A 15,404-nucleotide genomic window follows, 5' to 3' on the forward strand; every position below is an offset into this window, starting at 1 on the left:
TTCATTTCGTCGCATTCGAGGATATAATTTATTATTTTACATAATTTTAATCGTGATGCGAACAATTTTAATCGCATTTTCGTATTAAGAAAATGTAGAATATTTCGAATATGCTTAATATCGACGCTCCGATAAATAAGCCGGCAATTCCTCCTATCGAGACTGAAACAAAATTGAAAAATATTAAGAAATTGAGCATTAAATTACTTGTTTCGCGAAATTATTTAATATCGATTCCCATCTCAAAAAAAAAAATCTAATAAAAACGTATCTACTTGTTGAACGTCTTCATAAAAATAACATAATGAAAATTATAAAATCACATCGAATTTTCGACGGTGGAACGGAGTAACTTACCGACCAAATCTAGCTGGGTCCTTACAACAATTCGTTTAAATCGGGAAGTTGGCAACGACTGCATTTTGATGTAAATCTCGCTGTGAGAAGTTTTAACACTGCAACGAATAATAAATGAATGAGGTCACTCCGGATTACGATATCGTGTAAACTGGTCCGCAAAGGCGCGCCGAGCTTCTAAAACATTGCTTCGGATTTATGAACGAACAATGATGCATTATGTGCCCGAGAAATACACATTATGAATTATTCTGAATACATTTTAAAGAGGTTGCCGTGATAAAATACACATTCACTAACCGGCTTAATAACGTTATGTATCGTTTGGCATGGAGTAAAATGAGAAGATCGAGGCTGTCTCGCGGGATTCTTGGACATAGTGTTTAGCGGGTACATCAGCATTTCCATAATGTAATTTAAGTGATTTAGAAGGTTTGCGGCTTACGTGGTTTACATCAGTTGGGGAGGACCTATACGAAATAATTAGCTTCTGGAAAAATGCCTGAAGACGGACTCGGAGCTCTTCCGCCACGATGAAAATGAAAGAATTATTATAACACTAAATTTAAACAAACCACAAGTGATTGTTTCCGCAAGGAATTTTACAGTTACGCTAATCATTTAAACAGAGCCAAGAATATAGGAATAAAGGTATTCCTGGACAATTGAACTTCAACAGAGAGGTTAATTTTCCTCAAGATATTGTAGACGAAGTCGCAGATTATTTCAAAAATATTTTTACAGCTAAAACACTAAGCAGAGATGAGCTACTTTCTCATATCCACCACATAACAATCTGCCAAATCAAACTACAGAGTATCTTATGTGAAAAATTATCTGTTTCCCAATCAGCATGGATTCATTCAACATTAATTAACTTAATTATAGTTAATAGTTAATAGTTTACTGAGTATGTTTCAAATGAAATGAATAAAGGCCGTTCAACTCGACGCTATTTATACAGTTCTCTCGAAAGTGTCCAACAGGACCCAGCAAATTAAACTCCCTTGGATTTAACAATTCCACTATTCAGCTACTGTCTCCGTACTTTAGTGAGAGAAAGCAATATGTCAGCTACAATGGATATAATTGGAAATTTTACTTGGCATTCTTTGGACTACCACATGATCCAATCCAATCTTGGGCCCCTTCTTTACCTTATATTCATGAATGATTTAATAATGCTCATTAATTGTAATGATCTATTGTTGATGATTTCAAAATTTTTTATTTTGTCAATTCTGTATGTGATTGTGACGATTTACAGCAAATTGTTTCACCCATAAAATCAAATTCATTCTTTTTAATTACATCATGTATAACTATTTTTTTCAGAGCAACAATATACCAAAAATTTAGGAGTTGTTTGACAATAAACTAACTTTCAATAGACAAAGTATGAAGGTATCTAGTTCTGCATATGTCTTTTTTAAAATTCTAATTTATAAAATGTGTCGTGATTTTAACAATTTTGGTAATTCTTTGTTTCTCTTTTGAATAATAGACATAACCATACATATTATGTATATTTATGTAACACTTGAATAAAATCTGTAATATAAACATTTGTTCCCTTGATTTGTGTATTTATTTTTAGTTAATAGTTTTTATTTAGTTCAGCCATCGAAATATATATGTGTTTTGTTGGACAAATAAATAGTTGTTATGACTACTATTTTATTAACTTAATAATTTTAAATTGTCCTTGTTTTTAAGTATTTTTATAATTCCTCACCAGAATAATACTCATACACTTAAATCTTACTCCAATTTGACCCCATCAAACTCACTTCTTTCAACAATGTGTAAAATATGTAATAAAATCTTTTCTTTCTGATATAAGTAATTGATCACTTTCTTGATAATAATTGCTTTCCAATTTATTTGTTTATACATTTTTTTATTTTTAGCTGCCAGTTTTATATAATGAAAGAAAAGAAGTAAAAGTATTTTTAATACTTCCAGTGCTTTGCATTTACAAGGAAAAAACACTAGAAGTATTTCAAGCAAGTTCCAAGGACTTCAAGCTCCTTTAAATGTACTTGAATCAATTTTTATGAGCTTCCAGACCATTATATTAAAATATCAAACTAATAAAGTTATCAAATTTAATTACACACTGTTATTAGTCACTTAAAATAAAATTTTCATTTATGTTTGTAAATGTGATTAGATATGATAATGAAATGATCTTTTTTAGTTATCACTTGTTGACTTGTACTTTACAACATAAGTATTTTTTTGAATTGAGTTATGGAGACACAAAGTCTCTAAAATTGTTTGAGAATAATTATTTTTTTATTTGTTTCTTCTCTTTAAGGACCACCATCAAAAACTCACCCAACAATATTTTCCATAAGCATTTCAATTAAGTGATTTAGAAGGTTTGCGGCTTATGTGGTTTACATCAGCTAGGGAAGACCTAAACGAAATGATTAGCTTCTATAAAAATGCCTAAAGACGGACTCGGAGCTCTTCAGCTACATTGAAAATGAAAGAATTATTATAACACTAATTTTAAGTAAACCACAAGTGAGTGTTTCTGAAAGGAATTTTACACTTACGCTCTGTAGTGAAGAAGTTTTTTTCAGCTGCCTACCCCAATCATTTAAATAGAGTCAAGAATATAGAAATAAAGGTATTCCTGGACAATTAAACTACAACAGAGAGGTTAATTTTCCTCGGGATATTATAGACGAAGTTGCAGATTATTTCAAAAATATTTTTACAGCTAAAACACTAAACTGAGTTGAGCTACTTTCTCATATTCACCACACATCAGAGAATTCATCAAACCATATACTACATTCAACATTAACTAACTTAATTATAATTAATAGTTAATAGTTTACTGAGTATGTTTCAAATGAAATGAATAAAGGCCGGTCAACTCGACGCTATTTATACAGATTTCTCGAAAGCGTCCAACAGGACTGAACACTACATAATTCTCAACAAATTAAACTCCCTTGGATTTAACAATTCCACTATTCAGCTACTGTCTCCGTACTTTAGTGGGCGAAAGCAATATGTCAGCTACAATGAATATAATTGCACATTCTACTTGGCATTCTTTAGACTACCACAAGGATAAAATCTTGAGCCCCTTCTTTTCCTTATATTAATTAATGACTTATCATTGTTCATTAATTCTAATGATCTATTGTTGATAATTTCGAGATTTTTTATTTTGTCAATTCTGTATGCGATTGTGACGATTTACAGCAAATTGTTTCACCCATAGAATCAAATTCATTCTTTTTAATTACATCATGTATAACTATTTTTTTCAGAGCAACAGTATACCAAAAATTTAGGAGTTGTTTGATAATAAACTAACTTTTAATAGACAAAGTATGAAGGTATCTAGTTCTGCACATAAGCCTCTAAAAATTCTAATTTTTAAAAAGTGTCGTGATTTTAACAACTTTGGTAATTCTTTAGTTTCTCTTTTGAATAGTAGACATAACTATACATATTATGTATACTTATGTAAAATCTATTCTTGTGTAATATAATCATTTGATCTCTTGATTTGTGTTTATTTTTAGTTACTAGTTTCTATAATTTACAACTATTTGGACCAACCATTGAAATGTATATATGATTTGTTGGTCAAATAAATAGTTATTATGACTACTATTATTAACATAATAATTTCAGTTTGTCCTTGTTTATTAGAAAATTAATTTTTTAATTGATTCCTCATCAGAATAGTATCCATAATTTTAAATCTTACTCCAATTTGACCAAATCAAACTCACTTCTTTCATCAATGTGAAAAAAATGTAATAAAATCACTTCTTTCTATGGTATAAGTAATTGTTCTTCAATTCCTTTTCAATTTATTTGTTTATATATTTTTTTAATTTTAAATCCCAGTTTTATATAATGAAACAAAAGAAGTAAAAGTATTCTTAGTACTTCCAGTGCTTTGCATTCACAAGGAAAGGACTTCCAATGCACTAGAAGTATTTCAAGCAACTTCCAAGGACCTCTAGCACCTTTAAATGTACTTGAATCAATATTTGAGCTTCCAGACGTTTATATTAAAATATATTGAAATATTAAATTAATAAAGTTACCAAATTTCACACTATTATTAGTTATTTAAAATGAATTTTTTCATTTATATTTGTAAATATGATTAGATATGATTTAGTTGTCACTTAGTAAATAACTTGTACTTTATAACATAAGTAATTTTCTGAAATGGGTTATGGAAATACAAACTTTTTAAAATTGTTTGAGAATGATTATTTTTTTATTTGTTTCTTCTCTTTAAGGATCAACATCAAAAATTGATCCACTAATATTTTGGAGCATTCACCATTTTGTATATACGCATTCACCATAATTACAGATTATGCGCATTCGCCGTTATTTAAACTTGTTCCTTGGCCCGATAAAATTACGCAAAATCCAATGTATTTAGGGTGAAAATTTGTAATTTGTAATATCAGCTAAATTACACGTCGTTACACACTAAACATCCTCCCGAAGTTTGTTTAATATTCCTACATAGTGCATAATCTAATGCTTTATATGTGTAGTACTTATAAACGTTTGTATTTTATCAAGCAAATATTTCAAGTTTGCATAATTCCGTCGGAGCACAAAACTCGCCGCTTAATAACCAACAGCGTGTCGGGCGATGAAATGTGAAAATGCACTTCGAATTCTGCAGGAACCTGTGTTCGCAACGAATGTGTGCCATCCGCGTAAATAAGTCCATCTCCGACTCCGACTCCGACACGGGCAATGTGACATTCGCAACACACGACAAAGGTACGTGGCACATTCAAAAACGAACGTAAAACCCGCAAACGTGAATAGCTATTATAAATCGTGAACGCTGAACTCTCCAAATTTCCAAGCTACTTAAACAATTTCGGAAAATTACGTGGCCGCCTTCGGAAATCGCCGTGGAACTAAACACGACGACGCTATCGGCACCGCAATCGGGTCACGTTAACTGCGGAAAAGTGAATTGCCGAAGAAAATTGGACTGGATTTTAAGTGAATGTGGGTCTTAAAATTTAATTGATTTCGGTTTATACGTTGTTGTGTATCGCAATGCGATACTACGGGAGAAAGTCGTCCGTCGAGGTAATATCGGGGGGAGACGTCGCGACGGCTTCGATGGCAGCTCGAAGATTTCTCGCACCTTAATGTTTCTTCACCTTCATAAAATTGTGCCGCCTCGAATGTACATTTTCGCCCTTCATTTTCATCGATGATGACATTTCGATTATTGCTCCGCTAGCTTACCCTTTTGTATCAGACACGACTTTGTATTCGGGCTCGACACACGAAGGCAGGCAATCACACACTAATCCGGACTTGTCAAATCCTTTGGCGTGGAGTCTATTTACCGTCTCTGAAATATTACCAACGGATCTACATAGTTGAATCTATGCATCGATCAAATTGAAATGTGTACCTACCGAAATTGTCAGTCAAACACTGCAAGCCCTCGATGTCGCAGTATTTGCCTTTGTCTGCAACAATTCATTTAATATTATCTAGTCAATTATAGTCGAAAATTTCGTATACATATATCAAGTTATTATTTAACCTAGACTCAATTATTGTTGTTAATATTGTTTAAGTTTAACAATAACTTGATTTCATCACAATAATTTTATTTAGTATAAGCTAATACAACACAAAATGTACGTACAATATTGGCAGAAAGTAGAGCAACTTTAAAATTAATTTTTGTCCTGGTTATTATGTTAAAAAAATTTATATTGAAAATTAACTCCCTTTATAAATTTAATAATTACATAATTAAACAATAAAAAAATAAAGAGATTATGATGATTATTTGTTTTGGTCTGGCAAAAACTTATGCTATTTAAAGTTTTAGTACTGCAAAGAATTTGTAATTATAATTTATATATAATATATTGAAAAATTCCCATTATTATGAATAATTTCCAAACACTTTTTTTAAATGGAAAGCAACAGATGGTCAATAACATTTGGTTCCATATTTTGACAGGAATCTTGCACAACGGTGAATAAATCTTGCTGATTAGTTAGATTAGACTCTTTGTGTCTTTTTTTGTTGTTCACTATCTCCCATAAGTTTTCAATGAAGTTTAGATCGGGAAATTGAGATGGCCAGTTCATAACATTAATTTTTTCCCTTAAGAGCCACTGCCTCAAATATTTGGAAGTGTGCTCCGGATCATTATCTTGTTGAAAATATGTTAGTGGCATATCTTTCTCTGAATACAGTAAATGGTGTCTCAAGTAGACCTTTTATTTTGCTGGAGCTCAGGAAAGGATCTTTTTTGGAGTAGGATAAAATTTGTTTATTCTGAAACCTATTGGTTTTTCTTGGTCGTCCAGTTTTATTTTTTCCTGCCACATCACCAAATCTTGAAAATTGTTCTAAAACACGCTTTACAATCGATCTATATTGATTTTCTCTCATCGGATTGAAAGAACGATGCAATCCTTAATTTTAATTTAGAAAATAATTACCTTCCACGAGATACTATATTAACTTTAGTTTATATTGGTATATACTATAAAACTAAAAATTATTGTGGATTTTGTAGAGATTAATGACATTTAATAAAAAATTGCTCTACTTTTTGCCAACCGAATATTTAGTTTTTTGATTTGTAGCTAACAGAATTATTTTTAAAACAAGAAATACTCACTGATATGTGTGTTCATTCATAATTGGTATAAATTATTATATTAGATTTGCTTATAAATGGTGGTAGCAATTTATATATTTTTAAAGTTGCTCTACTTTTTGCCAATACTGTACAAACACATTCTTAACAAACAAAAACTAAAATTACAAACAAACAATCTTTCTAGTCCAATCTTTAAAGTATTTAATTTATCACAGTCCTTCATGTTATTTGGTAATTCACTCGTAAATATTTACAAAATTAATTTTTGTATATGTTGACTTAGGACAGTTTTAATATAAAAATCCTCTTTTCTCTATTATTATATTAATGAATGCCATAATAATAATTTAACTTTTTCTGCGTAAATATGATGATGATGATACTTTTTAATTTTATAAATTACTTCAAATAATAAGAATAATTCTTAGTATAATACCTTTTATTGGACTATATTTATTATCCTCATGCATTTATTGTGTACTTGATTGATTCAGTTAAATTACAATTACAAAAATTAAACCAAACTGAAGCACATAATCAAAATGATGACTAGCCAGCAATTATCCTAAATAAATAAATTTTTTTGGAAACTGTTTTTAAAACATAATTATAACGTCTTTTAAAATTTAAGGTGTTATCTATAATCACAGTTAGGTAATTAATTTTTGTTACTGTCTCAAGTTGCCTGTCATTAATATACATTATAAGATCCATATTATTATATATTGATAATTTATAAGGCTTACCTATCAACATAAACTTAAATTATACTTAAACTATTATCACATATCCAATTAAAGATGACAGATAACTTCTGATTTAGAGTTTTAAACATGTAATAAATATTACCCACAATGTACAGCATTGTATCGTCTGCAAATATACAAAATTACACGAACATATTTCATAATATCGTTTAAGTATGTTATAAATTGAGCAAATCAGGCCTAAGGACTGTTCCTTGTAGAACATCAATTTCATTAGTTAATTGGTATAAAACTCAGTTTCTAAATTTTTACTTTTTGATAACAGATTGAAATTTTCGAACTTAAATACAGTTTCAACCAAGTCAAACTTATTCTATAATATTAATTTTCTGGTTAACATTGTTGCTAAATCCTGAAATCCAGGAATCCTGCTAACATAATTTTATTATTTTCTATGTCACTAAACCATTTATCACTTACACAGGAGTGTTCTTTATAGAAAACGCTTTGATATTATTCTTGTCACAATATTTGATTACAGCACGGTAAAGTCACATAACGAAGAGTTAAAAACTTTTTATTATTTATATGGATATTTTTATTTAAGCTCCTTCTAGTTCATCCTCTGTTTTTTTCTTTAATGTACTTTTGAAATATATTTGTTTATTTGTCCTGACCATACCTCCATTTCTTAGTTGTTGACTTCCAATCTTGTTCTGTCTTATTAAGAATATATTTATTATATTCACTATCTCTTTCTTTAATAATTTCTAATACTTTTCCATTCATTCATTTATTCTCAACATATTTTGAAGGAACATTCATTGTTTTTATAGGGCATTTTTGTGTACATTGCTAACAAGACTTTTTAGTAAATTATCACATAAAATAACTATACTCGTTATTGAGTTGTTTCAGTCTTCATTTCTTATTTGCTTTTTATAATTTTAATTTATTACTCATTTATATACCAATCGAAAACCATTTGATCCGACTGAATTTTGAGAGAGACATCATACACCACAGAGACAGTAAAAGTCTGTAAATTTGCTTCGTAGTGGGCATCTTTTATTGTCTCTGCCATACATGATGTCTCTCTCAAAATTCAGTACGATCAAAAACGTCATAAAAAATTAAATATACTAAACAATCGGTTTATTAATTTTAAATGAAGTACATAGTTAATAAAAAACCCTTGTTTGTAAATAGGCACAATTGAAATTTTGTGTGTCAAAAAAATAATAAAAATATCAATGCGATTTTATGCGAATAATCCTGGAAGCTTGAAACAAAGGACAAATTTACACCACTCATCGACCATGGCGTATATTTATATATCCTATTTTTACAGTTTTTCACTTTTCGATTACCTGCTCAAAGAGTGAAACAATAAAACATTCATGAATATATTTACATTTTTTATTTACGCCACCACCTATTTTTAAATGGAACAGAGAAATGTTAATGTTATTTCGCCATTATTAAACAAAATGTTAGTTTAATGAACTGAACTACGTAAGTAAATTTAAACTTTTTAGGTACTCGTTAAAAGTGCGCATTACTAAAAGCATTTTATCTGGATTAGGCATCAACTGGGAACTCTAAACATGTTTAAATTTACGTCAAACTCACACTTTACTAACTGTTGCAGTTTTTCATTATTACAATATATAATAGAAAAATAATCGCTATGCAAAATGAATTAGTTATTTATTATATTTAATAGCGTATTTGTTATGAATTTTATAAACTGACGTTTTATTTAATAATAATAATGTAATATTTTTGTGTTTCCTGGCTTAAATAAAAAATTAATCATATTTCGTTGTTTTACTCTTTGACCAGTCAATTGAATTGTGAAAAACTGTAAAAATGTCAAATATGAATGCATATGATGAATAAATTCGTACTTTGTTTAAAGCTTTTAAGGTATAAATTCGTTGTTTTACCTTTTATTTTTTACCAACACAAAATTTCAATTTACTCGATTTTTCTACAAAAATATCCCAGTAAAGAACGACTATTTCTATTTAACTATTTTTGATTTAGCAATAATTAATAGAAATTAAATGGCACATAAAAATTTATTTCATTATTATTAAGCAAAATATTAGAAGAATTAGAAAGAACTATTGTATTGAATGTAAAAATAAGTAAATTTAAACGATTTTAAGCAGTTTAAAATTCGTATGTCTGAAAGCATTTCAATTGAACTGATAAATGAAAACTGTAAATAAAAAATGGCAGATATAGATGCACACTATGGTCGATGAATGATATGATGAATAAATTTGTACATTGTTTAAAGCTTTCAAGGTATAAAATTCGTTGCGTTGTTCTTTTTATTTTTCACGAACAAAATTTCAATTCAATCGATTTTTTTTACAAAAATACGCAGGTAAAGAACAACTCTATTTAACTATTTTTGATTTAGAAATAATTAATAGAAATTAAATGGCACATAAAAATCTCAAATTTATTTCATTATTATTAATCAAAATATTTATTAAATATTAAATAAGTAATTTTATTTTAAGCTGTTTAAAATTCGTATGTCTAAAAGCATTCTGACTGAAGACTTTAAATAGGTTTAAATCTATATCAAACTCACATTTTACACCACTTCGACAACCGTTTTTTGTGATTCTAATATATTTTTAACTATCCCTAAATTATAAACTCTAAAGTAAATAGTTAAAACAAAAGAGTTTAGACAAATTGGGGTAATTTTGTACAATGTATCCTTCAGGCTCTAAACACAGAACATCTCACAGTTACAGTTATATTAAAATTTTCTATTTTTACAGTTTATCACTCGATTATCTGCCCAAAGAATGGAACAATAAAACATTTTCATGGATATCAAGTTTAGTTCGCATATTTTGTTATTGGAATACAATACAAAGTTTTAAACGTTTTTAGACGGTTGTTAAAAATACAATTTCTAAAAGCATTTTATCAGGATTAGGTTTTAACTGGTAGCTCTAAATAGGTTTAAATTTACGTCAAACTCACACTTTACACTATATAAACTTTAACAATTCATCATGCGCTGCAGTTTTTTGTGTTTCGGCAAAAATTTTTCTATTGAACAACCAAAGAATAAAACAATAAAAAATCTATGAATAAATTTACATTTTTTTTTTTTTAGATTGACGGCGGGCAATTGTTATGCCGATTTTTAAAAACACGATTGGCGTTTTTGACACTAATTGTGGCGAAAAACGTTGATGATATATATGTCGCAACAATGACACCATTATTTGGTGGAAATCGATCCGTTTCGTGTCAACGTCACAACATTTAATTTCGCCTTATTTGTAAAAGATGCGCTTTAAAAAAAAAACGAAAAAGTCAAATAATTTTGAGCCCCGGGCAATCCGATCAGACAATTGAGTCGTGACATTTTGGACAGGAATGTCGTTCTGTTTCTCTTTGTAGGAAAAATTCAATCGGGCACAAATTGCGATTGGATTTGCGATAGATTAAAAGAACAAACCGTTTAAATAGACTGAAAAACGTTTCCATTCCATTATTATTATTTGAGTGGCTGACATTTCTCTCGCTAATTTAGCCCCTTTGAATTTATTTTATTTAAGTGGTGTGTCGATGTTATTTGTAAAATAGAGTACTTACTGAATACCGGCATCAAGTGGTGCGTGCAGTTACACAGATCTATGTGATTATCGGCGTGACATTGGACCACACATGTGGAATAACTGTAGTACTTGTGGACAATTAACTCGTCCGGCTTTTCCCATGGAAATCGGCATGCCCTCTTCTCGACCGGCAGATATTTGACGTTTTCGTCGTTTTCGATTTCTATTACCTTAAACGGAAAACTTATATTAACATTGTTTTTCTTGGTACGTTAATAAAGACTTGGCTTATTAATGCGTAGGCACTCGACAATCAATTTATCTCGTGCAAAAATAACCGTCTTCATTATTATTCATATTGGAAAAAGTATTTGCATATCGATATGGAATATGAAATGGGAGCCACAAAGGGCTGTTAATTCGGTTTCGTGTCTGGAGGGAATATACAAATCAATCACACAGTTTGAACATATTCTTGTTTGTACGTGCTTCATAATTTAATTGACTCGGTTAATGTGCGAAAGTACATTAATAAATAACATTAGCAACGTTATAAAGATGCAAATATGCTCAAAGTATTATTTTAGATACCGGAAATACTAATTTATGTTTCTTGTCCAAGATATTATCAACTGAAATGGATAAATAAATTATTTCAATACTCAAAATCCCAATACTATTTTCAAATATATTTATAGAAAATAAGTTTTAATGAACAATCTAATTTCCTGTTCAAATAAAACAAAACAGCATTAATAAACCAGTATAATCAATATCAACAGTAGTTTAGAAATGGACAAAAAATCGTACTTTTCATATTCCATTATGAATTTCGTATAAATTTTCGTGTACTAAACTTCAAAATCACACTTAAGATTTTTTTATGGAAGCATTTTTGAACAACGAATTTTTGAATATCTAATTGACCGATTTGGCTAAACAAGCATTCAAATTAAACTTTCATTTACATAATTTTGAGATTAGTTCTGTAGTTCAGGTGTCAGCGATTTTAATAACTTGCTGTAGTCGGTTTTCCAGACAAAAATCGATGCTGAATATTCGCATATCGTATTGGAAATAATAGAAATCACAAAGTAATGTCTACTTTTAAATTTTTTACGATGATACTTTTGCGAATAGAATAAGATACTAAAAATGAAAATTAAACGTCAAATTATAAAGTTATTAATTTTATAGTGGTACACTAAAATTACAGTACTGGAAGAAAGTGGAGCAACATTTTTATAATTCAAATAATTTTTGTCCTGGTTATTATGTTCCATGTTATGTATATTGTAAATTAACTTCCCTTTATAAATTTAACAATTAAATAATTAAACTACTTTATTACTACAAATAATTTAAGTTAATAATTTAATAATTACAGTATTGGCAGAAAGTAGAGCAACTTTTTTAAAATTCAAATAATTTTTGTTTCATTTTGTATAATTTAAAACCTCCATAACTATTATTTTCAATAGAACACCATTTGTAAATTTTTGGCATAGTTAAATTGAACAAATATTTTAGCAAAAATGTAACACAACCTAACAAAACCTAGCTCTACTTTCTGCCAATACTGTAAGCTTTTTGACCATTTTGACATTTTTTTCCCTATTATTGAAACAATTGAAATTAAATCTACTGTTCGTATAATAAATTTAATAAATAAAATTTCTGATTCTTCTTTATTGTCTATTATTAAAGCAATAATAAACAAAAGGAGAGTAATTGTTTCAATAAAAGGAGGAAAAAAGTCTATAAAAAGCTGGATTTTGATGTACCATTCGATATGCGAATTTTGAGCATCTATTTTTCCCCGGAAAACCGATTTTATCAAATTATTAAAGTCGTTAGCATCTGAACTACTGAACCAATTTCAAAGTTATATAAATGTAGACTGTTAATTTATCTTTAATTTGAATCTAAAGAATACAAAGAATCTAAAGAATTTAAAGAATTTAAAGAATCTAAAGAATCTAAAGAATCTAAAGAATCTAAAGAATCTAAAGGATCTAAAGAATCTAAAGAATCTAAAGAATCTAAAGAATCTAAAGAATCTAAAGAATCTAAAGAATCTAAAGAATCTAAAGAATCTAAAGAATCTAAAGAATCTAAAGAATCTAAAGAATCTAAAGAATCTAAAGAATCTAAAGAATCTAAAGAATCTAAAGAATCTAAAGAATCTAAAGAATCTAAAGAATCTAAAGAATCTAAATAATCTAAAGAATCTAAAGAATCTAAAGAATCTAAAGAATCTAAAGAATCTAAAGAATCTAAAGAATCTAAAGAATCTAAAGAATCTAAAGAATCTAAAGAATCTAAAGAATCTAAAGAATCTAAAGAATCTAAAGAATCTAAAGAATCTAAAGAATCTAAAGAATCTAAAGAATCTAAAGAATCTAAAGAATCTAAAGAATCTAAAGAATCTAAAGAATCTAAAGAATCTAAAGAATCTAAAGAATCTAAAGAATCTAAAGAATCTAAAGAATCTAAAGAATCTGAAGAATCTAAAGAATGCTTGTTTAACTAAATAAGTCAATTATATATTGATATATTCTAAAATTCAAAAAAAACAAAAAAAAAATCAATGTTCGAAAACACATTCATAAACAAACGGAATATCAATTTGCTTGTAGAATGTTGATAAAAGTTGTTCATTGCAATAATTATGTGGAAGTTTAATCATAAAAACGTAATGAATGGAACCCAGTCAATTTTAATTAAATAATATACTAACGTTTTAGTTGTATACACAAATATTCGAATAATGTAAATATCAAAATATAATGATCAGACAGGTAAATAAGAAGGAAAAAGTTTAACAAGGGAAACTTACGTTTATAGAAATATTATAAGCTTCCCCAAGCATAACATCTTTTCGCTGATCCGGATCCGAATTTATAAAAGGTACATCTTCAGGTGCATGAAAATACAACTAAACATATCATTAAATAAAGTTTAACAATTTTATTTGGTTTCACTACCCGTATGTCCTCTACAGCTTTTACCATAAGTTGACCAGGTCCAGTTTTTCTATTAGACATGAGATCCATTTCGGACTCCGGTGTTTTGCTAAAACCGAGCCCGTTAAAATAATCCCCATTTTATATTCTATAATTCCATTTCAAATTATTTACTTCGTATGAAGTGAATTCAGCGAATAACAGACTCCATATTCCGTTTCCAGTGGCAAAAACTTTTTACAACAGTCGAATGCCTCGTTATTCCACATACAGGACATCATTAATTGCGGACACTTTTTGCGCAACTAACAACGGTAATAATAAATAATTGTGTTGTGACAAATTTAAGCAGTTCTACCTTCTCCACGGTGGCTTTTAAATCAATTTTTTCACAACTGGGACACAGGGAGGAGCAGGAATAGCAGCTCCCAGTAAAGAAAATTATGTCGGAAATAAATTGTTCAACTGCAGCAGCATCCTCCGAATAACTAAAACGTGAAAAATGCAATTTTCCATTTCAATGAAATTGCTAATTGAAATATGCATGTTTATGTAAAATGAAATCAACAAAAGACTTTCGTCAAATTGATTCTAAAGAGGTTTTGTTATCTTAAGAGACACTGAAAATGTCTCTTTTATGCTCTACATTGTAATGTAAATATTATTAAAATCCTTACTCGTCCCATTGTATTTCGGTAGCTGAAATTTCACATAACGTTATAGCGGGAAATGACGTGTTCCAGTTTAAATAAGTCGTTTCCGTTACGAAACTGATGGCGTTTTCGTTGTACGTATTGTAAGCAGCCTGGAATATCGTTATCATTGCATAGATGTTCAACGCGAACGTACCAGCCCAGAATAATCTTAAAATTATATTCAGTCATAATTAAGGTGTTAGCTATGTGCGTTACGTTAATTACCTTACTACCGGGTGCCGTTTCTTGTCGGCCGCGTATTTAAGCCCATGCAATGTTGTATTCTCGCTGTAGTATACTAATTTGTTTATGGTTTTCTTGTAAAAATTTAGACGCATGATAAAAGTTTCTGTGCCGCCGGCACAATCAAACTAAATTGCTTGCTTTCATAACCGGGGAAAATTGTAATCTATTCAATGCA

The 15,404-nt window shown here is 29.1% G+C and overlaps 1 protein-coding gene across 1 annotated transcript; it reads right to left on the reverse strand.

The window, feature by feature from the left end:
- Positions 1–22: 22 nt before the first annotated feature.
- On the reverse strand, positions 23–15,321 carry LOC109607311 (pickpocket protein 11). Its single transcript, XM_049967340.1, has 10 exons — positions 15,209–15,321; positions 14,966–15,151; positions 14,647–14,776; positions 14,463–14,593; positions 14,310–14,397; positions 14,162–14,260; positions 11,360–11,552; positions 5,805–5,858; positions 5,629–5,737; positions 23–455 (listed from the first exon to the last, which is right to left on the reverse strand). Exons 1-10 carry the CDS (start codon positions 15,319–15,321, stop codon positions 320–322), a joined length of 1,239 nt encoding a protein of 412 aa, XP_049823297.1. The 3' UTR covers positions 23–319.
- Positions 15,322–15,404: the final 83 nt, after the last annotated feature.

Source organism: Aethina tumida, chromosome 1 (assembly GCF_024364675.1).
Source record: "Aethina tumida isolate Nest 87 chromosome 1, icAetTumi1.1, whole genome shotgun sequence".
NCBI classification, from domain to species: domain Eukaryota; kingdom Metazoa; phylum Arthropoda; class Insecta; order Coleoptera; family Nitidulidae; genus Aethina; species Aethina tumida.

Excerpts from the sequence above, each read along its gene's own strand:
- LOC109607311 (XM_049967340.1), bottom strand. The coding sequence starts at position 15,321 with ATGCGTCTAAATTTTTACAAGAAAACCATAAACAAATTAGTATACTAC. Across the intron at positions 14,777-14,965 it reads ACCGAAATACAATGGGACGA|TTATTCGGAGGATGCTGCTG; the intron begins GTAAGGATTTTA and ends TTCACGTTTTAG. Across the intron at positions 456-5,628 it reads GTCGTGTCTGATACAAAAGG|TGTTAAAACTTCTCACAGCG; the intron begins GTAAGCTAGCGG and ends TATTCGTTGCAG.